We start from the raw sequence: 12,692 nt of genomic DNA, 5'->3' as shown, positions 1-12,692 counted from the left end.
GACAAAAGTCTATCCAGGATGCCTGCAGGCTTCCTTCCATGAGTCAGTTAAAAAAAATGACTGAGAGCACCAGAGGTAATTGTTTCCCATTTTGATGATTCAGAACATTAGGCAGGGTAGCGAATACCAGAGTAAAGCCTTTGCTAGTGAATTCCTTTACTTAAGATAACCATCATGCCAGGGTTCCATGTCTTGAAGTGGCAGTTCCTGGACTCAGTCACTTCCGCTATCTGAAATGTCCTTGCAAGTTGCAGACAGAAGTTGGTAGCTAAAGAAAGGAAAACCGAACTCACCCCGGAGGAGTAGATGACAGGAAATAATCAAACTGAGGGCTGAAATCAATAAAGTAGAAACTAGGAAAACAATAAAAAGAATCAATGTAATGAAGAGTTGGTTCTTTGGGAAAATCAACAAGATAGACAAACCTTTATCCAAACTTACAATACAGCAGAGTGTGAACATGCAAATTAACAAAATCAGAAATGAAAAGGGGGACAAAACAACGGACACTGAGGAAATCCAGAGAATCATCAGGTCATACTTTGAAAACCTATACTCCACAAAATTTGAAAATCTAAAGGAAATGGACAATTTTCTGGATAGATATCACTTGTCAAAATTAAATCAAGAACAGATAAGCAATTCAAATAGACCTATAACCCCTAACAAAATTCTCAAAGTATTCCATACAATAGAAACAGAAGGGTCTTTGCCAAACTCTTTCTATGAGGCTTCAATAACCTTGATACCCAAGCCACACAAAGACACAACTAAGAAAGAGAACTTCAGACCAATATCCCTCATGAACATTGATGCAAAAATACTCAATAAAATACTGGCAAATCGGATCCAAGAACACATCAAAAAACTCATCCACCATGATCAAGTAGGTTTCATCCCAGGGATGCAGGGATGGTTCAACATATGAAAATCAATGTAATCCACCATATAAACAAATTAAGAAACAAAAATCACATGATCATCTCACTAGATACTGAAAAAGCCTGTGACAAACTCCAACACCCCTTCATGATAAAGGTCTTGGAGAGATCTGGGATAACAGGAACATAACTAAACATAATAAAAGCTATATACAGCAAACCAACAGCCAACATCAAACTAAATGGACAGAAATTCAAAGCAGTTCCTCTAAAATCAGGAACAAGACAAGGCTGTCCACTCTCTCCATACCTCTTCAATATTGTACTTGAAGTTTTAGCCAGAGCAATAAGACAACAAAAGGAGATTAAGGGGATACAAATTGAAAAGGAAGAGGTCAAACTTTCACTATTTGCAGATGGTATGATAGTTTACATAAGTGACCCGAAAAACTCTACCAGGGAATTCCTACAGCTCATAAATACCTTCAGCAAAGTGGCGGGATTCAAGGTTAACTCAAGAAAATCCATAGCCCTACTATATACAGATGATAAAAGGGCTGAGAAAGAAATCAGAGAAACATCGCCCTTTACGATAGCCACAAACAACATAAAATACCTTGGGGTAATGCTAACCAAACAAGTGAAAGACCTGTGTTTCAAGGACTTTGAGTCTTTAAAGGATGAAATAAAAGAAGACACCAGAAAATGGAAAGATCTCCCATGCTCTTGGATAGGTAGGATCAATGTAGTAAAAATGGCAATCTTGCCAAAAACAATTGACAGAATCAATGATATCCCCATTGAAATCCCAGCACAATTCTTCACAGACCTTGAAAGAATAATAATCAACTTTATATGGAAAAACAAAAGGCCCAGGATAGCCAAAACAACCCTGTACAATAAAGGAACTTCTGGAGACATCACCATCCCTGACTTCAAGCTCTATTATAGACCTATAGTCCTGAAAACAGCTTGGTATTGGCACAAGAATAGACAAGTAGACCAATGGAATCTAATTGAACACCCTGATATAAACCCATACAAGTATAAACACCTGATCTTCGACAAAGAAGCTAAAATTATACAATGGAAAAAAGAAAGCATCTTCAACAAATGGTGCTGGCAGAACTGGATGCTGGCATGTAGAAGACCGCCATGCACAAAACTTAAGTCCAAATGGATCAAAGACCTCGACATAAATCCAGCCACACTGAACCTCTTAGAAGAGAAAGTGGGAGGTATCCTTGAATGAATTGTTATAGGATACCACTTCCTGAACATAACCCCAGTAGCACAGACACTGAGTTCGACAATTAATACCCAGGACTTCCTGAAATTGAGAAGCTTCTGTAAGGCAAAGGACACAGTCAACAAGACAAAAAGGCATCCCACAGAATGGGAAAAGATATTCACTAACCCCACAGAGGGCTGATCTCCAAAATTTACAAAGAACTCAAAAATCACATCTCCAAAACACCAAAGGATCCAATTAAAAAGTGGGCTACAGAACTAAATAGAAAATTCTCAATAGAGGAGTCTAAAATGGCTGAGAGACACTTAAGAAAGTGCTCAACATCCTTAGCCATTAGGGAAATGCAAATCAAAACAACTCAGAGATACCATTTTACTCCTGTCAGAATTGCTAAAATCAAAAACACTAAAGACAGTTTATGCTGGAGAGGATGTGGAGAGAGGGGAACACTCCTCCACTGCTAGTGGGAATGCCAACTCGTACAGCCTCTTTGGAAATCAGTATGGAGATTCCTCAGGAAAATGAGACTCAGTCTACCACAAGACCCAGCAATTCCACTCTCAGGCATAAACCCAAAAGATACACATTCATATAACAAGGACATCTGTTCCACTGTGTTCATAGCAGCATTATTTGTAATAGCCAGAACCTGGAAGCAACCTAGATGCCCCTCAATTGAATAATGGATAGAGAAAATGTGGTAAATTTACACAATGGAGAACTACTCAGTGGAAAAAAAAACAATAGAATCTTGAAATTTACAAGCTAATGGATGGCACTAGAAGAAACCATCCTGAGTGAGGTAGCCCAGTCACAAAAAGACAAACATGGTATGTACTTATTCATATATGGATTTTAGACATGGATAGCCTACAATCCTACTGCCAGATAGTCTGGGAAACAGGTAGGACCCTAAGAGAGATATGCATGGTACCCCAGAGAAGGGTAATGAGGCAATATCTCCTGAGCAGATTGGGAGCATGGAGGGAGGGAAGTTGGGACCCAGAAAAAGAGAGGGGGAGAAGAGGAGGGGAGAGGAGGACATGGGGGAGCAGGAAGGTTGAGTTGGGGGAAAAATAGAGGATAGCCGGATGAGAGATACCATAATAGAGGGAGTCATTATAAGTTTGAGTAGAGATCTGGCACTAGTGAGATTTCCAGAGATCTACAAGGATGATACCAACTAAGCAATAGCGGAGAGACTACCTTAAATGCCCCTCCCTGAAAATGAGTTCTACTACTTGCTTATATGCCATCCTAGAACCTTCAACTAATGACTGATGGAAGCAGAGGCAGACCCCCACAGCTAAACACTGAACTGAACTCCTGGAACCCAGTGATAGAAAGGGAGAATTGATGAACAAAGGCATCAAGATTTGGTTGGTGAAACCTACAGAAACAGCTGACCTGAACAAAGGGGAGCTCTTGGACCCCAGACTGATGATTGGGAGGCCAGCATGGGACTGATCCAGACCCCCTGAATGTGGGTGTCATTGAGGAGGCCTAGGCAATCTATGGAGCCTTGGGTAGTAGATCAGTATTTATTCCTGGACTTTGGGTGCCCATCCCACAATGAGGGATGCTCTCTCAGCCTGGACTCTTGTGGGAGGGCCTAGCCCCTGCCTTGAACAAAATGACAGACTCTGGAGATCCTCCATGGAGAGCCTTACCCTCCCTGGGGAACAGAGTGGGAATTGGGTGTGGGGCTGGGGGAAGTTGGTGGGGGGGTGGGAGATGAGGGGAGGGAGAGGCATCTGGGATTGACATGTGAAGCAACCTTGTTTCTAATTTAAATAAAAATTCTAAAAAGAAGAAAAAAAGAAAGGAAAACTGGGTCAGTAATCAAATGACAATGCACTTTCAAAGAGAGAAGAGAACATAAGTTAGAATAGAACTAAATAGGAAAAGCCAAATCTAAGCATATTTCTCCAAACCCCATTAAAACAACATCCTATTCCTAATTTAGTCACACATGATTTAGCATCATGTGTATGATGAATATATGTCTTGTGTTTTAAGAAATTCAGATCTGGTGCCACATACCTGAAATCCTGGTATTTGGAAGGTAAGATTAGCTTGATTTGCTACATTTGTGTCTACATGTGGGTGTATGTGGTGTGTGTGTGTGTGTGTGTGTGTGTGTGTGTGTGCGTGTGTGCACGTGCGTGCGTGCATGTGTGTTCATGTGATTGGTAGGGGGAGGTGGAAAGTTTAAAGCCCACATAGTAACACCTCCACTGATGTAATAAATCAGATCAGGCCGAATTAGTAAATCCAAGTTTAATCTGAGCAGAGCCTTCCTGAGTAGTCCCAGGGAAAGAAGAGAAGCCATGAAGGGGAACAAAGTGGGGAAGGCTTGGGCCTGGCGTTAAACACCCTCTGAGAGTAGAGCAGCTGTGTGGTAGGCTTTCTCAGCAAGGTAGAGAGGGTTAAAGGGGACAGCTGAGGGTGGCGTTTGGAGAAGGCAATAGTAGAGGATCAATGAATGATCCATGTTGCTGGAGCTGATGGGCCACAGCCATGTAGGTTTGAAAGTCTGCCCAATTTCTGAATTAGTCCTTTTCCCTCTGTCCTCTAAGAATGCTTTTCTTAACAGTTCTGCTCTTCCCTTCAGCATTTTCAGCTTCTTTACTCCTTCCTCTCCATGTGTCTGACCTCCATGTCGGTTTAAAATGGTCTTTACCCCTTCTATGCTCCCTCCTCCTCCTCCTCTTCCTCCTCCTCCTCCTCCTCCTCTTCCTCCTCCTCCTCCTCCTCCTCCTCCTCCTCCTCCTCCTCCTCCTCCAAGAAGCCATTGAGGCTCTGCAACTTGCTTGTCCTGAGCTTTTGCTTGTCCTGGGCTTTTGCTTTTTAACTCTGGTAAAATTACCCTTGATCTTTTTAGTCTACTCTTAAATTGCTTTATTACTGAGACCAAGAACCTCAAAGGGGGAACCCCAAAATACCCAGTATCATTGGCATACATCTATAATCCTAGCACATGTGAGGTAGAGGCAGAAGAATAAAGAGTTCAAGATTATCCTCAGCTACACAGCAAGAGTTTGAAGGCAACCTGGGCTACAAGAGAGCCTGACTCTTGTGTTGGTGGCGCACACCTTTAATCCTAGCACTCAGGAGGCAGAGGCAGGTGGATCTCTGTGAGTTCGAGGCCAGCCTGGTCTAGTGGTTTTTGTGGGACTCCTAACAGTGGGAGTGTGGTGTGTCTCTGACTCTTTTGTCTGCTCTTGGGACCCTTTTCCTCCTACTGGGTTGCCTCGTTCTCCTTGATATGAGGATTTATGCCTAGTCTTATTGCACCTTGTTATGCTGTGTTTGGTTGGTTTTACTGGGAGACATGCTTTTGTCTGAAGGGAACTGGAGAAGCAGTGGATCTTGGGGAGAGGAGAGGCTGGATGAGGCTGGGAGGAAGGGAGGGAGGGGAGGCTGCAGCTGGGATGTGTTGTATGAGAAAATAATAAAGAAAAAGAAATAAAAGTGAAAGAAAGTCTCAACTTTGCTGTGTACAGGAATCCCCTGGACATCTCAACATTCAGAGTGTCCAATCTGAGATACTGTATAATAAATAAGCTTGGACTGAGCCTGCAGATGTTCGGACCATGCAGCTGAAAGGATATAAACCAGGATCCCCTAATCAATGCCTCAGTCTCAGTCCCCTACACTTGCAATACCACTACTCAGGTTGAGGCAGGATGATTTATGGGAGCAGAAGTTGTATCACTCACTCTTTTCATTAATGTAACAAAAACAAAAACAAAGACAAAAGAACCTGAAAGAAGCAGCGTAAGGCAAGAAGGATTTATTTTCTTGTATTTATTTTTATTCATTTAAAAAGGTATAATCCCTCCTGGCAGGGAAGACATGGTAGAGTTCATGGCAGCTGGAGCATATGTATGGCTGGGATGACTCACATCTCTATGCATCAGAAAGCAGAGGGTGAGGATGGTGACTCTTATCTGACTTTCTCCTTTTCCTCCCTTTTCCTCAGTCTGATCCTCAAAATCATGGGCTGGTGTCACCCACAATAAATGCAGTCCTCCCCTTCTCAGTTAATCTTCTCTGGAAACACATTCACAGACATTTCCAGAACTGCAAGTCCTGGGAGATTCTAAATCCAGTCAAGTTGACAATGAAAATTCACTGTCACGGTTTCATAGTGAGTTCCAGGCCAGCCTGGGGTACAGTGTGAGACCCTGCCAAAAAGAAAATGAAAAAAATATAGTATCTGGTCTCCGTGCTTTACAGTCTAAGACAGTGGAGTCTGGGGAGAGTCCTGAGAATTCTAGAACAAGGTTTGAGGCCACAGATGTCAATCATCAATCAACAAAGAATAGTCCCAAATGTCAGCAGCCCTGAGCTGTCATATTGACAGATACATACTGTTTTCTCTCCTATAGGGTTTAGCCTCAGGTATGAGAAATAGTAAGCAATTTACACAATGAAAATCTCTGCCTAATTGATATCTGAAAATTCCCTAGACTGATTTCCGACTTACAGACACAAATAATGGAAAAAATTTTTTTTGGTTTTTCAAGGCGTGGTTTCTCTGTATTCTTTTGGAGGTTGTCCTGGAACTCGCTCTGTAGACCAAGCTGGCCTTGAACTAACAGAGATCTGCCTGCCTCTGCCTCCCAAGTGCTGGGATTAAAGGCGTGTGCCACAAACGCCTGGCAATAATGGGAATTCTTATCATTTAAACATAAAGAAATTTTATATGTGAAATTATAGCCTTACAGATTTTTTATTTTAGAAAAGTCAAAAAACCCCAAACTTGAGTCTTCGTTTCTAAGGACAGAACACAAAAGCCCATCAACACCAGGTCCCATGCAAGGTACATGGGTGGAGCCAAGGACTCAAGCTGTGCCCAGCTGCAGGGATGTTTAGCAGAGTGATGAGGGGACTAGGTCTCTGCTTCCTTTTCAGACTTTCAGGGAGAAGGGAGTTCTAAGACCAAGGGGTGGAAATAAAACGATAAAGGTTATCTAATTACACCCTTTTCCATCTCTGGGAGGTTAAAGACAGAGAAGGATGCAGAACAAATCGGCACCAGAGGAAACTCCTAGTCCGAGCCAGGGCATGGGCACAGACAGACCTAGAACAGGGTCAGCAAACATGAGACAAGGATCAAGTTTCCTCCCATTTCCTCCTCCTGGAGACTCTGCCTCAGATTTATGTCCACACCACCAGAATCCTCAATGTCAAACTTTTATCCTCTGTTTTCAGATGTTGCTTACAGAGTTAGAAAAAAGAAAAAGGTCCCAAAGTAGCTAAGCCCACGTGAATGGATGCACCTTATAGTAACAAAACAGGAGATGGGCACAATTACATCCAAGGCCCAAATAGCAAACACTGTCTTTATCCTACCTGTACTCTTCCTCATCACAATGGCAGCCACAGCTCCAGTGACCAAAACTCCAAGGAGAACCAGACCAGCAATGATTCCCACGATAGGAGTGGTGGGAGAGGGAGGAGGCTCTGGGAGAGAGAGTAGGAGAGGAGAGAAGTGAGGGATCCTGACCTTGCTTAGGGTCTGTAGAAGGACTCCTGCTTTCCCTAAAGATAGACTCCGTGTCCCCCCCCCCATGCCCTTTTACCCCATCTCAGGATGAGAGGCTCAGGCAGCCCCTCATGCTGCACATGACATGTGTATCTCTGCTCCTCTCCTGAAGGCACCACCACAGCTGCCCACTTCTGGAAGGTTCCATCCCCTGCAGGTCTGGTCTCTATAAGATCCATGTCCTGGGTCAGGTCCTCCTCTTCCCTCTGCCAGGTCAGGGTGATGTCTGCAGGATAGAAGCCCAGGGCCCAGCACTTCAAGGTGGCATCTCCTTCAGGTCTGGGGTGATGAGTCACATTTGCTTTTGGAGGGTCTGGGGAGAAGAGTCAGAGAAGAACAACCTTCTGATGCTTCCTGTGGATCACTTGAGCACTGATCATGTGACCATCCCCAGAGTTGCATGAACTCAGGGTGTAGAACTACCTATTTCTTGGGAAATATACCCCTGAGTGGGTTAAAATCCTGTGATTCTGAGTAGCTATAACTGATCTGTAAACACTGGCAGAAACAGGCATCAAAAGGGAACAGCCACTCACTCTTTCAGAGTTGGTACCCCCTCCATCCCTGAATAGTTAGAATCTCTACTGTGGTTTGAACATAAAGTGTACACCCACTGGACAGTGGTAGCGCATGCCTTTAATCCCGGCACTGGGGAGGCAGCATCAGAGTCAGGTGGATCTCTGAGTGTTCGAGACCAGCCAGGTCTATAAGAGCAAGCTCCAGGACAGCCTCCAAAGTCACAGAGAAACCCTGTCTCAAAAACAAACAACAAAACAAAAAAACAAAACAAAAAAAGTGTTCCCCCATGGCTGGAGGGAGTTGGTCACTGGGATGTAGGCCTTGAGGGTGATATTCTGTTTCTAGCTACTCTGTTTTCTGATCTGCCCAAGATGTGAGCAAGGTTTCTAGGCTGTGGCCCCGAACTGCTCCCACCACCAAGTGCCCCCTTATAGAGTGCTAGTCAGTGAACGGAGAGCCACAATACTTCAGCTCTTCATCCCTGACGTTGCTTCTTCCCAGGAACTTGGTCACAAGAATGAGAGAAGCAACTCATACAGTGCTGGAAAGAAGGGTGGATCTTGTGAGAGCCAGATAGGCTTCCTCTGCTCCAGACCAATGATTGAAAGAGTGGTTGGTGCCTTTCTGGAGAGGAATGAGCAACTATCTGTTCATCTTTGAAAGGGCACCAACGACAAATGTCTTAGTACTGTTCTATTGCTGTGACAAGACACCATGACCAAGACAACTTATACAAGGAGGAGAGCAAGCCAACTGGACGGCATGGACTTTTGAAATCTCAACGCTTACCCCCCAGTGAGTGACACACCTCCTCCAACAAGGCCACACCTCCTAATCCTTCCTACACAGTCCACACTGAAAACCAAACATTCAGATTGTGTGTTTGTGTGTGTGTGTGTGTGTGTGTGTGTATCTGTACATGTGCAGCAATATGGTCAGAAGATAACTTGTGGGAGTCTCCCTTTACCATAGTCAGGAATTCACACTCAGACTGTCAGGCTTCATGACAAGCACCAAGCATGGAGGTATCTTGCTGCACTGCCCCAAATTATTCAGCCTTTGTGTTGTAGAGGGGTGAATAGTTAGAGTACTCCATTTCTCTCTTTCCACAGCACTCAGATCCTACCTGCATCCATGACCCACAGTCTTGAAACCCTGTGTGTGGGTACTTTGATTTTTAAAAGTATTTGTTTCAAGAAGTCCAGAGGGAGAATGATCCCAATTATCAAGGTTTCCCATACCGAATCACTACTAAGGCCCTATATGCATGCTGAATCATAGATAATAGTTTTGCCTGAGAGGTGTTCTATTACTTCTACTTAACTTTCTCTCTCTTTACTGTTTTATTCTTACCATTGTTTCCAAGCTTTTGGATTGTGGAAGCACAGATCCAATTTCTACTCTTTCCTTTATGCCTCCCTCACCCCATCCCAAGCCATAAGAAATGGTAAGCCAGAACCTCCATTCTTACTTTACCCCTTCAGTTTATCACCCTAATTTGAGGTTAACACAAAAGATATCATTTGTATATCGTTTTCTCATTGTAATTCTTCCCTTAGTTGGGCAAGTTCTTTCTGGGAAGGTGACTCAGACTCCCAGTCTCCTTGCCCACAGCAAAGGCCACACAGCTGCTGCCTCTGTCTGCTGAGGACCCTGCCCAGTGCCCCACAGATGTTGCTCCAGGATTTGCTGTTGTTGGTGCTCGTGGGATGGATCTCATGCCAGGTAGAGGAAGACAACTACCCTGGGGTCCCCAGCACACATATCCATCCACCGTCAGATGGAATGGTCTCAGATGTCAGTCTTATTCATTCCAAGGGCAATGCAATTGCCAGCTGCCATTCCACTCCACGTAGAGAAAGCAGACCACATGGGTATTTTATCCCGTGGATGGTTTTGCTTCCTTTGCATGTTTTATATCCCATAGCAGGAGCCATGAAACTGGACCTGCTGTGTTCCCATTCAAGTGTCAAGCGTTTTATTACTTTTTCTGCAGAGATATGAACACACATCTATTTACCCTAGATAGAACTTCAGCAGCAGACCAAAGGGGGGAGTCCATCCAAGCCCATCTTTACCATCTGACACTGGTTTGGCATCCCATAAATTTATTGGCAGTTACTTACAGACACATGGGTGAGGAGTTACTAAATACTCAAAACCTGCATACAAAACCTGCCTCACCGCAGTCTGCCACCATCAATTAGCAACACCCCACCCCCACCCCAGCCATCCTGGCTGTCCTGGAGTTCACTATGTAGACAAGGCTGGCCTCAAACTCATTCATCCTCCTGCCTCTCAAATGCTGGGAATAAAGGCATCAGCCCCTACACCCAGCCCATCAATTAACCTTCTAACTCCTGTTGTACACTAGTAAGGTAGACCAAATGCAGTTGTCAGGATTCCTTGTGGTTGGGGAACATCGGAGGGTGTGAATGGCTAGAATCCCCAGTGAGGTAATCACAGCTATTCTGATTTTGAAACATTAACAGTCTGTGTCACGCCCGGGGGACAGTATTTTACAGTAAGTAGCGACTTAAGAATTGGTTCTATTCTCTTTTCTTCCCATAAACTCTGCTCAGGGATCTATAGAAGCTATCCTACCCCTCGTACCTGCACGCTGCAGCATCTCCTTCCCTTGATCCAGGTATTTGAGAAGCCACATCACACACCTTCCCTCCAAGAAAGACCTCCATGACCTTGCAACACCAGATGCCTCCCACTTGCGCCGGGTGATCTGAGCTTCCTTGGTATCCACTGCGATCCAGGAGTGTAAATCCTCAGTCAGAGAGATGTAATCCTGGCCATCGTAAGCGACATGCTTATACCCACGTAGGAGGCGGTGGTCTGGCCCTATGTCACAGCCGAATAGCCACTGGACAGTGTGAGACCCTGTTGCAGCCAGGGAGGTCAGCAAGGTCTCCTAAGTTAGCCCCACTCAATACACAAAGCCTATTTCAAACTAAAATGAAACCCCAGTAAACTTCTACAAGCTTCTTCATGATGGTTTAACTTGCATATTTCACTAACCCAAGGTATGTTTCCACAGCCTTAGGAAAATGAGGAGATTGTAGACTAGTCTAGGGTCACTCACCATTCTCTCTCTGGCTATGGTAGCCGAAAAGGGTCCACAGTTCTAGTCGGCCAAGTATTAAGATGTCCCTGCCCAGTCGAGTCAGCTCCTTCAAATGCTCTGGGTCCTGCTCCATAAATGGCACCCGCGGCTTCACCTGCTGACTCGCCTCATCACTGTCGAAGCTCAAGATCTGCGTGTTGTCCACGTAGCCCACGACCATGAACCGAGGTTTGCGATAGCCAGGACCGTACAAAGTGGTTGTAAAATATCGCAGGGAGTGTGAGCCTAGGGCTGGTGCATGGTGACCCTGCACCCGGCCAGACCGGGAAACTGGGGTACCCGCTGGGAGGGGTGCAGGGCGCTGTGTTCCCGGTGTGGATTGGAGAAGGGAGCCTGGCAGGGGCTGCGCTTCTCGGGGAGAGGGGTGGTCTAGTTGGGCGAGGGCAGAGACATGGCTTTCCGGGTGGGGTCCTTGCCTAGTGCCCTCGCTCCTCCCCGCAGAGGCGGTTTCTCTTTTCACCCCACACTCACCAGCGCTGGCCTGAGTTGGGGGCAGGGCGGCTGCCAGCAACAGAAGGAGGGTGCCTGGCACCGCGGACCCCATCTTCGGTGTTTGGAGAACTTGAAGAGATTGGTTCTTTGTTCCTCTCTGTGGAGTTTTATAGGGTCGTGGGTGTGTGGGGACGAATCACGATAACTCTGAGTTCTCTGAATTCCCACATACAGCCCAAATGAACGTGTGGGTGTTCAAACATTACTGGGGAATAACGGGTTCCCATTTGTGAATTCTTCTTGATTAAAAAGAGAAAAAAAATTAAGGCTAACAACAAAAACGGTAACAAAACCAGACTCAGAAGGACGCTCCAGCACCATTTCCTTAGTTTTGGCTGGAGCTGGGGGTCTCTGTAAGAGGACAATAGCACCTGCAAGTCATAATCTTAGCAGTTGCTGTCTGGAGTAATATAGAGAGGAGAGTAATGTCTTTGAGTTAGGGTCAGTAATGAAGGACTGTAAACAGCTGTAGGAAGTGTGGAGGCAAAAGCCATGCAGTCAAAACACCAATGCACATAAAATAAAAATAATAACAACTTTTTAAAAAAGAACGTCAGTATTGTGGACTGATTAGATTGCCATGGTTCAGAGAGCAAATTATCTTGGGCTATCCATTATTGCTCACCTCTATGTGTGATCTGACGTCCTTGTGACTATTAGGTAAATCCTTTTGGAATGTACAAGCAGATTCCTAGCTTCCACCAAACTATGTTATCAGATAGAGGTCTGTAACAGATTTCCCTACATTGATACAACCTGCCTGTCTGATGTTTTCATCAATGCATTTTTAAGATGTGCTGGTTTATACCTTTTGTTGTTGTCATCGTTGTTTTGTTACTATGAAAGCTTCATAAAACT

The 12,692-nt window shown here is 44.7% G+C and overlaps 1 protein-coding gene across 2 annotated transcripts; it reads right to left on the bottom strand.

Moving 5' to 3' along the window:
• Positions 1-5,928: 5,928 nt before the first annotated feature.
• LOC101822814 (HLA class I histocompatibility antigen, alpha chain G) lies at positions 5,929-11,913 on the bottom strand. 2 transcript variants are annotated; one of them, XM_040732309.1, is made up of 5 exons: positions 11,301-11,913; positions 10,820-11,098; positions 7,725-8,000; positions 7,495-7,605; positions 5,929-6,323 (listed from the first exon to the last, which is right to left on the bottom strand). In XM_040732309.1, exons 1-5 carry the CDS (start codon positions 11,884-11,886, stop codon positions 6,274-6,276), a joined length of 1,302 nt encoding a protein of 433 aa, XP_040588243.1. In that variant the 5' UTR covers positions 11,887-11,913; the 3' UTR covers positions 5,929-6,273. The 2 variants fall into 2 exon arrangements, with proteins under 2 accessions (XP_040588243.1, XP_040588242.1); XM_040732308.1 differs by lacking the exon at positions 10,820-11,098.
• Positions 11,914-12,692: the final 779 nt, after the last annotated feature.

Source organism: Mesocricetus auratus, unplaced genomic scaffold (assembly GCF_017639785.1).
Source record: "Mesocricetus auratus isolate SY011 unplaced genomic scaffold, BCM_Maur_2.0 Super-Scaffold_100027, whole genome shotgun sequence".
NCBI classification, from domain to species: Eukaryota; Metazoa; Chordata; class Mammalia; order Rodentia; family Cricetidae; genus Mesocricetus; species Mesocricetus auratus.
The sequence above is the reverse complement of the archived record's forward strand: the minus strand, read 5'-3'. Positions and strand labels throughout refer to the sequence as shown.

Coding starts and splice junctions, on each gene's coding strand:
- LOC101822814 (XM_040732309.1), bottom strand. CDS start 11,886: ATGGGGTCCGCGGTGCCAGGCACCCTCCTTCTGTTGCTGGCAGCCGCC. Junction 8,001..10,819: donor GGAGATGCTGCAGCGTGCAG/GTACGAGGGGTA, acceptor TCTTCTCCCCAG/ACCCTCCAAAAGCAAATGTG. Junction 6,324..7,494: donor TGTGATGAGGAAGAGTACAG/GTAGGATAAAGA, acceptor TCTTTTTGGCAG/GGTCTCACACTGTACCCCAG.